At 42.0% G+C, this 16,083-nt stretch overlaps 2 protein-coding genes across 3 annotated transcripts in view; both read left to right on the top strand.

Annotated features, from left to right (window-relative positions):
- The window catches only part of LOC107698430 (interleukin-17 receptor C), a 16,360-nt gene extending 10,035 nt beyond the window's left edge, over nt 1-6,325 (top strand). For both annotated transcript variants that reach the window (XM_016499443.1, XM_016499442.1), the window contains exons 9-17: nt 123-189; nt 959-1,134; nt 1,521-1,568; nt 1,648-1,693; nt 1,776-1,930; nt 3,472-3,540; nt 4,197-4,242; nt 4,326-4,433; nt 4,601-6,325. In XM_016499443.1, the coding sequence (XP_016354929.1) occupies nt 123-189; nt 959-1,134; nt 1,521-1,568; nt 1,648-1,693; nt 1,776-1,930; nt 3,472-3,540; nt 4,197-4,242; nt 4,326-4,433; nt 4,601-5,475 (1,590 nt within the window). In that variant the 3' untranslated portion in view covers nt 5,476-6,325. The remainder of the gene's footprint in view (nt 1-122; nt 190-958; nt 1,135-1,520; nt 1,569-1,647; nt 1,694-1,775; nt 1,931-3,471; nt 3,541-4,196; nt 4,243-4,325; nt 4,434-4,600) is intronic.
- A 3,783-nt stretch (nt 6,326-10,108) lies between these two features.
- LOC107698416 (interleukin-17 receptor C) overlaps nt 10,109-16,083 on the top strand; it is a 7,559-nt gene continuing 1,584 nt past the window's right edge. The window contains exons 1-13 of the mRNA XM_016499420.1: nt 10,109-10,235; nt 11,399-11,426; nt 11,531-11,659; nt 11,733-11,935; nt 12,252-12,381; nt 12,490-12,525; nt 14,056-14,198; nt 14,288-14,350; nt 14,785-14,836; nt 15,213-15,430; nt 15,639-15,692; nt 15,783-15,834; nt 15,931-16,026. Of these exons, the coding sequence (XP_016354906.1) occupies nt 10,128-10,235; nt 11,399-11,426; nt 11,531-11,659; nt 11,733-11,935; nt 12,252-12,381; nt 12,490-12,525; nt 14,056-14,198; nt 14,288-14,350; nt 14,785-14,836; nt 15,213-15,430; nt 15,639-15,692; nt 15,783-15,834; nt 15,931-16,026 (1,312 nt within the window). The 5' untranslated portion in view covers nt 10,109-10,127. The remainder of the gene's footprint in view (nt 10,236-11,398; nt 11,427-11,530; nt 11,660-11,732; nt 11,936-12,251; nt 12,382-12,489; nt 12,526-14,055; nt 14,199-14,287; nt 14,351-14,784; nt 14,837-15,212; nt 15,431-15,638; nt 15,693-15,782; nt 15,835-15,930; nt 16,027-16,083) is intronic.

Genomic DNA, 16,083 nt, shown 5'->3' with positions numbered 1-16,083 from the left:
ACACACACACACTCACACTCTCTCTCACACACACACACACACACATTCATACTCACACACACACACACACTCACTTTGTTGTTTTTGAAAACCTTTTTGTGTTCATTATTCTGTGTTCACAGCTGTGGTTTCCAGGCTCTGATTCCAGAAGAAACACTCAGTGTCCCTTAAAAGAGAGAGCGCTGCCACGTGAGTCATCTGATATTTGTGGATTCAACTCTGTGTAAAGATCATGCACAGTATATATAGATATCATTAGTGTTGACATGCATAATTGAAGTGATAACTCCACCAGAACATCATGTCAGCTCCTCCATAGGAGAGAAATTCCCTGAGCCTGATCCAAATGAAATCTCCATCTGATAGACGGGTGCAGATGGCGAAGAATTAAATGTCACCACGTTTGGTAAAGTGAATGCGCAGTGTGACTCTCTCCCATCAGCCTTTGTTCCAAGCGTTTGTTCTGCCTACAATTGCACAATCATGTGGAAGCTTGTTTCTGCACGGGATGGAAAAAAAAAGAAAAAAAAGAATTGTAAGATAAAAAAACGAGATATACAGTACATAATTGTGAGGAAAAAAAAGTTGCCGTTACCTTTTTTATTTTTATTTATTCTGTGGAAGAAACAAGCTTCCTTACATTCCCACTGAACTCGAAGGCAGTGTGACATTTATCGATCACAAAGAAGGAACTGCTGTGCAATGAAAAATTTCAAAGATGGCTGGTAAAATGAGAGAAATGTCCATTATAAATATTAAAACTGAACTGCTGTATTATATCTTTATGAGTTGGAGTGTGAGGAACACTGTTCACACAGTGAGCTGCTGCCCGTTTCTCTCTAACTGTACACCAGTCGGCTCCGTAGGTTCTGGACCTGGTCTTACTGTTGTCTAATGCAAGCAGGATCTATGGTGTGGCTGACTGACAGCACCGTCTCTGTGCCGCTCGCTCCTGCAGGTGGAGGTGATATCTTGTCCTCGAGCTCTGCTACAGTTCGTGGCTCTGTTCTGCGTTGGGAGCCTCTCTGCCCCGCTGACCAATCAGATCCCTCTGTCTCTCTGTGCTGGCGAATCCACACGCAGAACTCTTACTGTGTCCCTGCCCCCAACGCCAGCCTCCACGGGACGAAACTGGTACGTGACCATCCCACGAGCATCATAAGTGCACTGATGAACAGAGGTGGCATACTGAGTTCAGACTTACTGCATACTGTGCATAGTGCATATGTCAATAGTACATGAAACAGTAGGTCATATGCAATGATTTAGACAGCAGTATGTTACATTGTCCTGACATAACCTCATTATGTTACATATTTTGTGTAAAAATAGTTTTTAACAGTCCAATCAAATGCGTCAAGAAAGATCTTCTCTCCCTAAAAATGCAATGTCAACTTGGATGCATTGCATATACTGTACATTTTGTCACTGAAGTATTTTATGCATTCTTTGCCCAGTATATTGCCCAGCAGTATGTTATGCTGAACACAGCCACTGAAAGCCTTTTGCTCTTTCAACAGCAATATAACGTGTCTGCTGTAGATAGACACCCTCAGATGTGTGTGAAGGTAACGCATGCTCCAGCACACATTAATGCATGTTTCAAATGTTCATGTTTCTCATGTGCATGTGATGTTTTGGTTGCAGTTTTCTCTAAATGGCAGTCGTCGAGTGTTCTGTCCATTTGAGTCAGGTGAGGAGTGCGTGAGCGAGTATGATGAAGAGTGCTGATGTCTGTCCTCCTGTCTGACTCTTCTGTCTGCTCTCTCTGTCAGAGGACCGCTCCGAGTGGAGCGTGATGGTCGTTCCTGGATCCCTGCACCTGCGCCTGCACCTGATGTCCAGCGTCGCCGCGTCGTTTGCTGCTCAGCTGTGCGCCAGACGGGGAGAGACGTGTTCATCTCAAGGAAGCATCATCTCACAGCGGGTGGTTAGTAATAGATTTCCTGCTGTTTAAAGAGTTTCATTGCACATTCAGTTAGTGTTTGTGTTCAGCAATGCATGAGAAAGAATGTGAAAGATTCTCGTATGTAAAAAGTCTGTGAGCATCTGTTGCCAAAGACCCTGACACATTTGTCCTTTGTTGTGTATTATAGGGTAGAATGTGCTTATATTGGCTTTACATCTATAAAGTTTTAAAGCGGACAGAACACACACATCTCATGTTAATCTTGAGTACCTACAGAGCAGTACTTGACCTTCATATCTCTGAAGAGTCTTTAGTTTGATCAGATTTATAAAAGACAGACAGCTTTACGCTCCTCTCTGAAAACCGTCGGGCTCTTGGAGGCGTGTCGTGGGCGGAGCTAAAGCTTTCAGGTAGCGATCGTCTGCAAGCTGTGACATCGACGTCAATAAAGCAGGAGCAAAAACTTTATTGACGTTAATGTTATTTGTTTATGAAGCATTCGTCACTGAAATGCCGGGAACAAACAAACACACTTGTGTAACTCTGTTGCTGCTCCGGAGGAACAAACTGCATCCACTGTGTTCACTAATGCTGGGCTCTTTGGGAAGCTGAACAAGGTTCTCTTTCCCTCAAAAAAACTCTTCTTTGGTGACATTGTTGATTTTGTGGTCTAAAAACAAAATGACAAATCCCCTCGCAAACAAAAACACTCTTCTTTGGAGACATTGTTCTGTGCAGCGCTGCCGAATGAAGCACGTTGATGGGCGTCTCTCGCTCGCGCTCTGGTCGATGTGTTTGCTCTTCTGGGAGAATCCCGCCTTCATGATGTCATACAGGGCCTTGTCTTTCCCAAAAAATCTTTCCCAAACTTATCCGAACCCTGAAGGAGTGTATTTGGCACAGAAATACTCCGTCATACGTCCAACTCGTTTTTTGAAACGGTAACAGTGTAAATAACTCAGAATGCATGAAATAGCATTAGGCCCCCCCCCCCACCTTTAAATGACATTTTAAATATATTATTCAATATTTTAAAAGTTGTTGGAGCCTCAATGTTTTAGTAGTAATAGCACATGAAGGTAGAACAAGTGTAATTATTCCCAACATAACGTCACTGAGGAGCGTTGCAAATCATCACTGAAGAAGTTTTTCAACAGAGCTCAAGGCATTGATGATGATGATAGAATGTACAGTTTTAAAATGTGTGTAAATAGTAGATAATACAGTAGTAAGCTAGATTGTACAAGGCCAAGGGGTGAATGACGTGCTTATGCGGTTTTAATCCACTCTCTGCAGTGCTCTAATAGTCATTAGTTAATGGCTGCATTCTGCACTCCAGTATGTTTGTATAATAAGCACTAAACTATAGAATATAACCGATTTCTTATATAGCTGTTCTTGCTTTTCTTCTCATGATAATTAAAAATATTAATTTCAACTCAAATGTGGTAAGCAGCTGTGCAATAGTGTACAAGGGGTGTGTTGTTATGGCAAAATAAAGCTTCAGTGTGATAGAAGGTAACTGCTTGTCCCTCACACACTGCACATACTGCTCTCCTCAGGATGGGGGCGCCACTGAGGCTGAGCTGAGCGTGCCCTTCCCCTTCCTCTCATCTGGACTGTGTGTGCAGGTAATGCCTTTCATTTACAGTCTGTCCGTTCAAACTCTTTACTGTTCATCTCTGCATATGTCGTACTAGCTTAGTTCTCATACTGTTTCTGCGGTATATAGTGAATGAGCTGCAAAGAACACTGTGACGTATCCCACAGTGCATGAATGAACTGGAAGTGATATCAAACACAATTTTTTGCATGAAAAAATTATAAATGTTTATGCAAAATAACTTTATTTACATTGATTAAATGTGCAATGTATTGATTACAATGTAGCATACTACTGTTTCACATACTATTTTCTAATAATAGGCACTATACAGTATACACTATTGTTCAAAATGTTGCACTCAGTCAGTTGTTGCAGCTCATTGATAATAATCAGAAATGTTTCTTGAGCAGCAGATCAGCATATTAAAATGATTTCTGAAGATCATGTGACACTGAAGACTGGAGTAATGATGCTGAAAATACAGCTGCGCATCACAGAAATAAATTACAGTTTAACAGATATTCACACAGAAAACAGCTATTTTACATTGTAAAAATATTTCAGTTTTTCCTGTATTTTTGAGCAATGCTTTTTCAAAACACTGAAATATCTCCCCAACCCCAGAGCCTCTGTCTGTCTGTATGATTGTGTGTCAGCTGATCTGCTGCTGTCTGTCTTTAGGTGTGGCGCTTGGATCTCCGTGGAAGACGAATCATTTGCCCTGACTGTAAGTAGAAACATCTGTAATCATTAGAGCACACTTGCCGACAGATGGATGTAAATAGTCACACTCATCCCGAGCCTTCACAGTCACACACAGGCGATGGGGTCTCATCACTGGCACTGCATTGGCTCTTCTGGCTGCGGTGACCGTGCTGGTCTGCATCACGTGCTACCTGGTCAAAAGAATCACATCAGGTCAGTCCATAGACATTTCTATTTGATTTTAGGCCGGAAGCATGCTCTATGAAACTACTCGTACACAAAACGCTTGGTATATGCAATTTGTTGGCCAATTTGTTAAAAATGTTATTGTGACCCTGGTTAATTTCTGTGAGAGAGGATAAATGTCTTTGTTTCTGCAGTGTGGCGGAGCGGTGAGAGGCGTCCCGTGCTGCTGGTGTGCTCGTCTGATCATGCAGCGCACATCGCTGCCGTCTGCAGTCTAGCCTCCGGCCTGCAGGGGGAACTCTTCATGGACGTGAGGCTGGCGCAGTGGGCGTCCTCTCTGGCTCAGCTGGGACCCGTGCCGTGGCTTTATGGACAGTGTCAGGCAGTGCAGAAGGCGGGCGGTCTCGTCCTAATCGCCTGGAGCCCTAACGCCCATCAGGCTTTTCTGAGACGGGCGAAGAGCGATTGGGTTGCTGGATCGGAGTTCTCTGAGACTGGGCTGTACAGTGCTGTTGAAGAGGAAGAGCAGAAGAGCTGTGATGGAGAATGGATGGAGAAGCCAGTGGAGTCGTCTTCTATCACGGCTCCTGTGTTCAACGCTGCCCTCTCCTGTCTGTGGACGGGATTACACAGCGATGGCCACGCCAGGGGGTTTGGACTGGTGTGCTTCCAGGGCCTTAACAACAACAACAGCAGCAGCACTTACATCCCAAAACAGCTCCGCTGTGTCCCAAAGTACTGTCTCCCGAAGGACCTGTGCTCTTTAATACATGACCTGGGAGAGCCCACAAGAGCCCACGGGAGTGGCCGATGTTGGCCCCGTCTTCTGTCCAAAGCGCTGTCGCTCTTCATGTCACGTCAGCTCGCGCCCAGACTAGAGGCAGGACTCCCTGGGCTGGGTTTTCCCAAGAGCTCACGGAAATCAGTGCGCAGTACAAAGTGGAAGACGTGGAGGCAGAAAAAGCGGCGAAGTAAAGTGGTATCTGCGTGTTTGTCCAGAAAGGAATGCTCAAAGAAACATACTGCGCCAGAGCTACTAGGAGCTGCACACACGTCACTGAAATCATAGCAGGGTGAGGCGGCTTCTCTCTCTGACTGAACTCACTCTGTCGTCTTGTTCTTTGCATGCACCGGTACACAGAGGGAAGGAGAAAGCCAATTCAGAGGCATCAGAGCAGAGGTGATTCCAGCTTTACAATCTGTCCAGCAGGGGGCAGAAACATCAAACTGCTGCCTTCAAGTCTTCCTGTGAGGTTCCTGGTAAACCACTGGCTCTGGACCCGCGCTGTGTGTCCAAGAGCCCTGGTGTTCAGCTTCATTTGCTTTGGAGGCCCCACCGATTCTGTTCAAGTCATTTCAAACAGATTCAGTCCGCCCCTGTTTTAGCTTGAACTATTCTAGACGATGCTTGAAACTTCGTATTGTTAGCACTTCTCATGTTATTGCCTGCTTAAGATGAATCACTTGTTGTATTGATTTACCAGACACTTTTATCCAAAGCGACTTAAAAAGAATGAAATTAACTCCCAGCAAAGACTCAGAGCGGTTTGCATGGCTTCTGCTATGGTTTTTCTAAAAATGAAACGCACCCAACCTGGAAAGTCTGGACTCAAAGGAAACCTACTGGTAACTGTGACATTATGGTGCTGTTCACATATGATCAATCTGACAGCTGAAGGCAGCAATACATATCCAGTAAGCATTCCCTCGAGGGAAGAACCAGTGCTGGCTGAAGATAAGACATTCTCCAGAAGATAACATCTGAAGAAGAAGAATTCATGAAAACGTTGTATTTTTGTATAAAGACCTGCTTCAGAGGACTTGTATTTGTATTGTACCACTGAACGTCAACACCTTCGAACAAATGTTAACCAGAATCAGCAATTCTGTGGTGTAAATAAATGCATCAAACATCCAAACTCTAGTTTAGCTGATTTTTATTGTACCACAGCCCAGTTTAATATACTCAGACACATGATGTTTACTCTCGGTCTTTGTACAGCAAAAACCCGACATGTAAAACTGTTTTCATGTGGTCACAATGATCTTATCTTACCATTTTTTCCCCCTTCAGAATCAGGAACCCTCTTGGACCAATCTGACCAAAAGTAAAATGCATGCAAATTCATCAGTGAAGCAGCAAGAGCGCATGTTTACGTGCATCAGAAAATTCATAGAAAGTAAGATACAGGGATTCATCGATATATTCTCTTGGTTCTCCGAAAGCTATTTTCCCCCTAGAGCTATGCTGCGATCAAAACTGTTATGTTAGTGACATGCTACCAAACAAGTTTTCTCAACGGCCTGACGAGCTTGCAGATGCATCACGTGTCAGCAGAGCGTTACGACACATGTCTGTCTCGATAACTGAAAGCTGGAGGTTATGCAAAATATACCAAAACTCTCATTTTATCAACAGCCTTCATCCATTTGCACCCACAGCAATGTCCCAGAGACGGAAAGCGTGTTAGGTTTCGGTAAGTTTCATGGCTTCTAGAAGAACATTACAAAACAAACCAATGATGGAGTAAGTGTTCGACTCATTTGGGTTTTTCAGTGATCGATTTGCTCTCCACAACCTTTATTATTTGCTAATGATTATTTATTTGATCCTTTTCTCGGACTGCAACAGAAAACCCTTCCTATATTAAAGGGGTCCTATTATGCTCTTTTACAAGGTCTTGATTTTGTTTTTGGGGTGTACTAGAACATGCTATCATGCTTGGTTCAAAAAACACATTATTTTTCACATAATTTACATTATTAAAATACCTTTCTCCCCAGGCTGGCACAAACGGCTCGATTAGTTCCGGCTTTGATGAAGGTCCGCCTTCCGAAAAACAAAATGTGTTGTGATTGGTTAGCTGTCCCAGTGCGTTGTGATTGGCGAACAGCTTAGACGGTGTTTCAGTACTGCCATGCCCCTTGCTCCGTCTTTCAACAAAAACTTTTGGCGAATCCGGCACTACTCACTCGTGTTGTGGAAGCTGTCCTCAGTAAAATGCACAGCACACAATAGCAAATTGGGGTTATAATGCTCAGGAACAGAGTTAAAAAATAAATTGCAACCACTGTTTCCTGACATCATCCGCTTTCGGAAGCCCAAACAAAGACCTTTGGGCACGGAGGTGAAAAAAACAGCGTTTCTTAAGGTGGTCGCACACCAGACGAGAAGCGTAGCGTCGCGCCACGTCTTTAAAATTCGAACACATTATTTTCTATGAGTGTAGGCACACCGGCGGCGCCCAGCTACGTCGTGTTGTACTTGTTGTGAGAATTGTTCTAGACGCGGCGCTGATGGTGCGTTCAAGTCATGTCGGATAGATCGTAAAAACAAAATATCTCCCTTTGGAGTGGACTTTGAGATTTGTAACTTTCTAGATCTTTTTTATGCCCAAACATACACACTACACACTGACTAAAATTAAAAAAGTGAAAAAGCATAATAGGACCCCTTTAAGTAATAATCATGTTCCTTATAATGTAAGAGTTTGCAAACGTGCCAGCGTTGCTTGTGCACATGAAAAAAACAGGGATTTGTCTGGTGAAAACTGTTGGTTGGAGAAGAGAGGTTGAAAAATAAGAGAGATTGGTGACATCGGCTGAAAAAGGAAAGTTGAATCAGCAAGTTACTACGTTCTGACAAAAGATTACAAATACAACCTTGTTTTTTTCTTTGGACTAAGATGCACTGAGGAATGGCTTGCAGTAAGAGGGCAAATAGAGCTAAACTGACCTGATCTGTATCTCAAGGTAAACATGAAGTGCCATTTGCAGCCCACTGCACTTCTATAATCATGACGCATTGAGACAAACATTAAGCTGAAAGAAATGTGGGAGGATGAAAAGGTTGCGACAACAGCTTATTTGATCAGATAAAACATAAAATGCACAAAATTTAATCAGAGCAGATGATACGCCTTACATTGTGTTTATGCACAGATGCTTGAATCGCGTCTGACATCTATGGGATAGTAACTTTATTTTTATTTGATAACCACTTGGCTGAGCTGGCTGAGCTATTCCACTTAAGAAAGAAAGTCACATCTGAAACCAAATAAGCAAATGATAAGAGTTGGCCTGAGCACATCTCTAGCTCTAGCTAACAATGTGTTTGAAAATCAACACTTTAATTTATTAATGGTTACATGAAGATATTATCCCGAGTTAACCGGTTCCTGTGGCCCTGAACTATCACAAACATTGTGTTGGCCACATACTCGGTGTTCAGCTGGTGTTCAGGCAGACACACACTATAGTTTGGTGTTTCGCACTACACAACAGCTTCTAAGATGTAAACTGAGTGCTTCAGGATTAGTTGGTGAATTTGCATAAGACCAATATAGTAACTGCTGTGCGTGACTAGCAAACATGCATGCAAAACAGCACACGGCACACGATAAACAAGCCGATTCTGAGGCGTGAGCGCTTGTGGACAGTCAGTTCTCTTCACTCGTGTAATGATGATGCCTTTTTGAGGACACCAGTCTGCTTTGTTTCCAGTAGTTTTGCTCATATCAAAGGTCACTGGCAAACTAAGCAAGAATACAGCCAACAAGTGACCGTGTTACTGCAAATGCCCAAATTATGCTTTAAATATAGTCTGTAAGACAAAAATATCCTGTACGTAGTAAGAAGAGTAAATGGTTTTGGATACTGAGAACAGCACTGGTGTGTTATTTTACATTGAAATGGGAAACTGCTGCATGACTGCCAACAATGCTGCAAGAATTTAATTGTAATTATTACAGTAACTGCCTGGATTTGATGAATACAGAAAGAAAAATCCATTTCAGTTTCAATTTAAAAGTACTTTATTGGCATGATTGAGTTTATGTACAATATTGCTAAAGCACATACACAAAACAAGTAGTGACAACACATTGTAACTACCAAAAAGAGTACAAACAAACAAAAGTGCAAAGTAAGGAATAAAAATATGATACTAAAACACAAATATGTATATATTTAAATAATATATGAATAAACATTTATATAATAAAACAAAATACTGTAATATATAAATATAAAATCTATAATAAAATAGTTGAAGACATGGTTACGGCTTGTCAGTGAGATACAGTAGTCTGTCGGGCTGTTTGAGTGTAGAGTGCACTGTTTCTGAGTAAGTGTTTGTGTAAGAGTGTGAGGTGTTTGTGCTGTTGGGTGAGGAGGAGGATGAGGAAGCTTGTTCTTCTGAACAGCCGCTCCTGAGGAACACAGGTGAGTCTCTCCTCCTGATCTACAGCTGCTCTATCATGCTTTAAATGGCTTCATAAACGCCCATAAAACATTGTACATAAACACACACAAAATACTGCAGCTTTCATTTCTTTCAAATTGCTTTATACATTTATATGCTTTATATATGTTATATTATACTGCTATAAGATATAGTTACATGTGTGGATTGTGTGTTCAAATAGCGATTCTTATACAGGATTCAACTCTTTTTTTAAAGTCAGTTTAATTTAAGTTGAGGTGACTTAGATACGTTGATTGTACTTAAAAATTAAAGGCTGTAACTTTTTTTTTAAGTATTGATGCTACAAATTAATATTTGATTTGGCAGAAGCCATAGATCCAAAAGCTTTAAACTCTCTCTCTCTCTCTCTCTCTCTCTCTCTCTCTCTGTCTCAGAACGAGTGGCGGGAGATGTTGAGTTAGTTTGAATCAGACAGCATCAGTGTGTGTGTGTGTGTGTGTGTGAGAGAGAGCGTCATGAGTGTGTGGACCCTGCTGCTGCTGCTCTCTGTGCCGCTCTGGATCTTCACTCGGGCGCTGGAGAGGGTCGAGCTCCGCGCCGGTCATGCGCTCACCTGTGGACAGGTACAGTACGAGCAACACGGCTGGCTTCCTAGCTAGACTGTTCACTTTTAAAGTTATTAATAAACGATGATATCGAGACGAAAGTAGCTTCAATTAGCCGAAGACATAAAACTGTTTTAAACATGCTTCAGTCCTGCTTTCTAACCGTTGTTAGTGTAGTACAGTTGACTCGCTGCAGTTCCAGACATGTTTCTACATGGATACAGTTACTGGGAATCGGGCTGTTTGCTGTGGGGCAGTGTGTGTGTGTGTGTGTGTGTGGTATTCCCTACGTCTTCAGGACCAAATGTCCCCACAATGATAGTAATGCCAGTAAATTTTGATCTTGTGGGGACATTGTTTTTGGTTCCCATGAGGAAACACGCTTATGAATCACACAGAATGATACAGTTTGTTAGGGTATAAAAACCAGTGTGTGTGTGTGTGTGTGTGTGTGTGTATGTGTGCGTGGGTTATAGAGTGGGTGTGTGCGTGCGTGTGAGTTTTAGGAAGTTAAACATTTCCTTGTTTGCTGTGGAGAGTTGCGTGCATGTGTGCAGTTCTTCGGCATGCGAGAAGGGTCTAGCTGCAGCCTTGCACTTGCACTCTCAGACGTGCTTCAAACAAAAAGTAATAAAACATAGAACAAAATAAAAAATAAAGACTGCAAGTGACGTCGCTAGCGGAAGCGCAAGTGTCTGAGAATGCAAGTCTGAGAGTGCAAGTGCAAAGCTGCAGCCAGACCCTCTTGCCGCATGCGCGCACACACACACACATGCGCTCAGTGTGTTCTCTTGCAAAGCCAGCAGAGACATGCGACAACAATTATCTACTACAACAATCTATGCATATCACCACTTAAATACCACTACATTTGCACTCATATATAACTGTAATACAGTGTTGTTTTGCTTAAATGACAGTAATACAAATGTAATTATTTTAGATTTTATCCCTGAATAGATGTAACCATCATTAAAATTAAAATGCAAAATTAGAATGCATTAAGTCTTAATTATCCTAAAATATAGGTGTTATTCTCTCTAAGCAAAAAAAATGTTGTCGTGAAATATTTTTGTCATGTGATATATATGTCTGTGTGTGTTATAAATATTATTTATGTAAGTGATTTCTGTTAGTGTGTTAATGTGACTGAATCTTTGTTCATTGTTTTCTCTCTGTAGGGTATAATTTACTGTGAAGTAAAATCAGGTAAGAAAACCTAGATGGTTGTGTGAATGAGTGTATGACGGATGTTTCACCATGACCGGCAGAACTGTACACTTCACTGCCTTCATTTGTCTGTCTTGTCTTAGGTGGCCACACGTGCATTCAGGATGACGAGCGTGTCTATGTGAGCAGTCTAGACGCCTACATCGTGCAGTGCCAAAAGCAGCAGACCTGGAGCTTGTGCCTGAAAGTCCTGGTGAACGTCACAGTCAGAGGTGCGTCATCGTAGTTGGTTTGGTTTCTCTGACCAGCAGGATTATTTCTTGAGGTGTGTTGATGCTGTGTTAGATGCAGATCAACCTGTGACGGGTGATGGCAGTGGTGAAGAGGCAGAGGTAATGCATGGAGGTGCTCATCAAGAAGACCTCGACAACATGATGTCTGCTGCCGCTGCTGTTCGTGTGTGTTACACGCACTCTTCACAGAGCCACTCCAGCATGCTCCGGTTCACAGTCCGTTCTTCAGCGTTTGATGACAAAGCTACACTGCAGGTCAACAGATGGTCTATCTATCTATCTGTCTGTCATCACATACCAATGATCTACCAAGCAGAACACCTTAGCAACACTCTAGCAACCACATTTCAACTTTCAAATCTCTTTCATATCTCTCTTAGATCTGCTCAAGTATTCAGATAAGATAATGTTTGCATACCTTTCAAACTGCAAGTTCTCTCAAGACTAGACTTATAGCCTCAGCTTCAGACATTTTTCTAATTTTGGGCAAGGCTTTGTCAAGCTACCATTATATTTAAACCTTTTGTAGTTGCACTGGATGGGCTGATTGTTTCAGGTGTATGTGTCGTAGGTGTGGATGTCTTTAGTGGTGGAGATACCGGAGGCAGAGCTCGGCAGTTCTGTCGTAGTCCATTCTTCATGCACTAACTCATGCACTCATGCACAAACTAAACTTGTCGATCTTCCTTCAATAGAGGAAGGTAAATATGCCATAAAATATGCACGCCTCTTTCACTAAGTATTTGAGACACATAAATGACTGCTGAACATTCGTTGATGGATGGCACCAATGCATTTTTCTCTTTCAGTGTGTTCCAAGGGTTTAGATGCCATCTTCTGTAAGGGTAAGTTAACAGGTGTCCAGTTGAACTGTCTAGTTTATGTGACTGGTAGAGTGACAATAATAAAGTTGCAGATCACGGGTTCGATTCCCAAGGCATCATGCATCCTGATGAAGCGTGTAGTTTGAACGCACTGTAAAGACTAGTTCATACTGCTTCAGTGAATGCCAACAAACTTTGTGTAAAAAGCAGCAACTGTAGCTACCCTGAAACCAAACACTATCCATTATGGAAAAGTTTACCCAAACGAGAAAATTCAGTCATATCGGGCAGGTCAGGGGAAAGTCACAGGTTACTGGCGTAGTGTCATAAAAGTACATATTGTTTATTTCTCATGAATATGAAGTATTATATACAGTACATGTAGTGGGGTTTTTCAAATATTTCAGCAACAATAAAAGTTAGATTCTTCAACGTCACACCCTGGCAGCATATCATGAATATATCCCAAAAAACCATTACTTTTTTTGTTTGAAAATTATGTATGCGAGTTGACAATTGGCTAATTGTGCAATAGCACCAAAAGATAATTTGGGTGGCCCGAGAAATTCCTTTAAATCAGTAATTGCATAATTTACATATGATGTATTTACAGATCATACAGTGCCCTCCACAGTTGATACCCTCGGCAAATATAAGCTAAACAAGCCATAGAAAAATGTATCTTTCATTCAAAAATCTAACTTTTTATTAAAAAGTTGTATTTGTAATTAAAAGAAAATATATAAACTCAGCAAAAAAAAAAAAAAGGTCTCTCACTTCCAACTGTTTTTATTGCCTGCTAATTTCTTAATGTGTAAATATTTGAATATTTTTTAAGAAAGGGAATAAGAAAGTGTGGGGGGCGGGGTGAGCATCTCATCCTCATGGACTGCACCAGATTTGCCAGTTCTTGGCAGGATTATGGCATGTTAATGCAGGTGATCAGGAACCCTGACATCTTTCTTCTAGTGGTTTTGAGTCAGCAGAAAGGTCTTACTGTCCAAAATTATTATAACTGTGAGCTTAATTGCCTGCTGGAAGGTCCACGGCCCAGTTTTAACTTCGTGACAGGGTCATTTAGATGCTGATTTAATATCTGTTGGTACCTGATGGACCATGTATCCCAACAAGATGTCCAGCGCCTCCACCATACTTTATCACAAAGCTGGACTCAGTAACTAGGGAGGAACCAGCGGGAACCAGGAATCCAAGAAATGCAAGGAACAAAACTGAGCACACCAACAAGACATCCATACATGGACAAGACCTGAACAAGAGCACAAGAAAACACAAGGGCTTATATACACTGGGGTTAACAAGACTAACTAGAAAAAAGTAAAAGTAGTATTTAAAGCACCACCTATGGTTTGATCGGGGTGTGTGTGGGTTTTTACAGTCTGTTTTGCTAATATTTACCAAGGGTGCCAATATTAGTGGAGTACACTGTAAATGCTTATCTGATTTAGTCAAAGAGGTTTTTTCATTGATCTGCTGGACTCATCAGTCATCAGTGGACCCCTGTGACCACCTCTCATTGGCTTTGTTTTCCAGTCCCACCCAAGCTGCACAAGAAAACTGACCATGCGACAGGATCAATAAAACTGTATGTGGCCAATGCAGATGAAGAGCGTTTCCAGGAGTTTTCTGCATGCCAGAAGCTGGGCCGGAAGGGACGCTGTCTTACGGTGGAATGGGTATATGTCACGCTGCTCTATAATACATTTGCACTTAATTGGTTCATTTAAGTTTTAATTTCTTTCTCTGTCTCTTCCTTAATGTCAAGAATAATGCCAGCCATGAGTTTGAGCTTTTACCCAGCTCTGTCGCCCCCTGTCTGTGCTTTGAGGTAATGTTTATTTACATTTATTCATTTAGCAGACACTTTTATCCAAAACGACTTACAAGTGATAGATCATAAAGAGGCAATAAAACACAGCAAGTGCTTGTTTGACAAAGTTTCAGGCATGGCTTAGAATAGCACAAGCTAGAACAGGGTGGGATTAAGGAAAAGTTGAATTATTGAATTAGTAAACAAATAAATAGAAAAGCATCATTAAAGTCATGCATACAAACATACAGAATCGATTTTTTTATATAAGTAACACTGACTAAAGATGGAAAGCTTATAGAGCGATGTTTATATTTGAACATGTGGAAACTATGTAAAAACTGTCTACCGAGAATGTAAATATTAGTTATGTGGGAAGCTAGTATTATTATTATTGTTGCAGTTTTTCTTGCTCTTTAACTGATGCTTATTCTCTTTCTACTTTTGCATAGATTTGGGGAAACTTTCCTCGAACCGAGTATTGTCCATTTTTGAATGAAACAGGTATGGCATTCAAATATATTCAGCCGCACCTTGGTATAGTCAGAGTTTACAGGCTGGAAATGGCGTTCTAGTAGGAAAGTACTACTAGTACTACAGTAGTAGGAAAATTCAAACTTTTTTCATGTTGAACTGAAGAGAAGCAAAGACACAAGTTTCAACCTCCATCTCACAAGCTCTACAGATTTCCACTGTAAGCACATTTAAAATCAGAAAATGAGACGGTTTTGTTTGTTTTGGAGGAAATCATGGAAATTATATTCTTCTGTAATCGTGCATGCGACAGATGCTGTCCATGGAGCGTCAGCTCAGGAGATAACAATGCAGTCAGTGCAAACACTGTAACATCATGAGTGTTTCGCTCTGGTTTCGTTCTCAGCTGTCTCAGGAGCCAGCGTGTCCGTGTCTTTGGCAGAGACTGAAACGCATCTCAAGGCTCTGGTCTGGAGCCTCAGCGCCCCCTGCAGGCTGGAGGCTCAGCTGTGGTTGTGTAGGAAGGGCTCAGGACTGGACAGCCGCTGCCATGCGGTCAACAGCAGATCTCAGGTCCACACCCGGCTGAACGACAGCTGGAAGGAGACCGACCACAGACACTGGGTGTGAACGTGCTTGAGATATCAAATATGGTGCAGGACAAGTCACACGGGGAAGTTTAATAATTCGAGTTAGGGGGTCATTCAAATCACAAGAACGAGAACTGTATAAGCTATAGTAATCATGAGGCTTGACATGACAGTATAAGTAAACTCAAGTGTGCTTCTGAGCTATACTTCTCTTACACTTATTTTTCTTTCATCTGTTGCAGCAGTTAAAAGGAGAGTTTTTACAAGTGGAACGTCATCCTTCTTTGTGTGTGCAGGTACCTAATGTGTATTTTATCACGTTTGCAGTTCATTTCTGACATACCTGTGTGTTTTGGGGAACTGGCAGCGTTGTGTCTCTTGTCCAGGTTAAAGTGGCGGGAATGGATGGTTTCCTGGGACCAGTATGTCCTTTTGAAGGCAAGAGCTCACATCCATTAGTTCTGCATAGAGAGCAGTTTTAACTTTAGTACTACAGATGTGATTTAATAGCAGCTTGTTGTTTCACTGCTGCAGTGAAGAGGGATCACTGGAGCGTCCCGCTGGTGCTGTGTGCGCTGCTAGTGTGCCTGTCGGTGCTGGCAGCCTATGCAGTGCAGGGGACACTGAAGGGTGAGTAGAACACAGATTACACAAAAATATGGCTGCACTCCGGGTGTGTGTGTTCAC

Source organism: Sinocyclocheilus anshuiensis, unplaced genomic scaffold, assembly GCF_001515605.1.
Source record: "Sinocyclocheilus anshuiensis isolate Anshui unplaced genomic scaffold, SAMN03320099.WGS_v1.1 scaffold1662, whole genome shotgun sequence".
Classification (NCBI taxonomy): Eukaryota; Metazoa; Chordata; class Actinopteri; order Cypriniformes; family Cyprinidae; genus Sinocyclocheilus; species Sinocyclocheilus anshuiensis.
The sequence above is the reverse complement of the archived record's forward strand: the minus strand, read 5'-3'. Positions and strand labels throughout refer to the sequence as shown.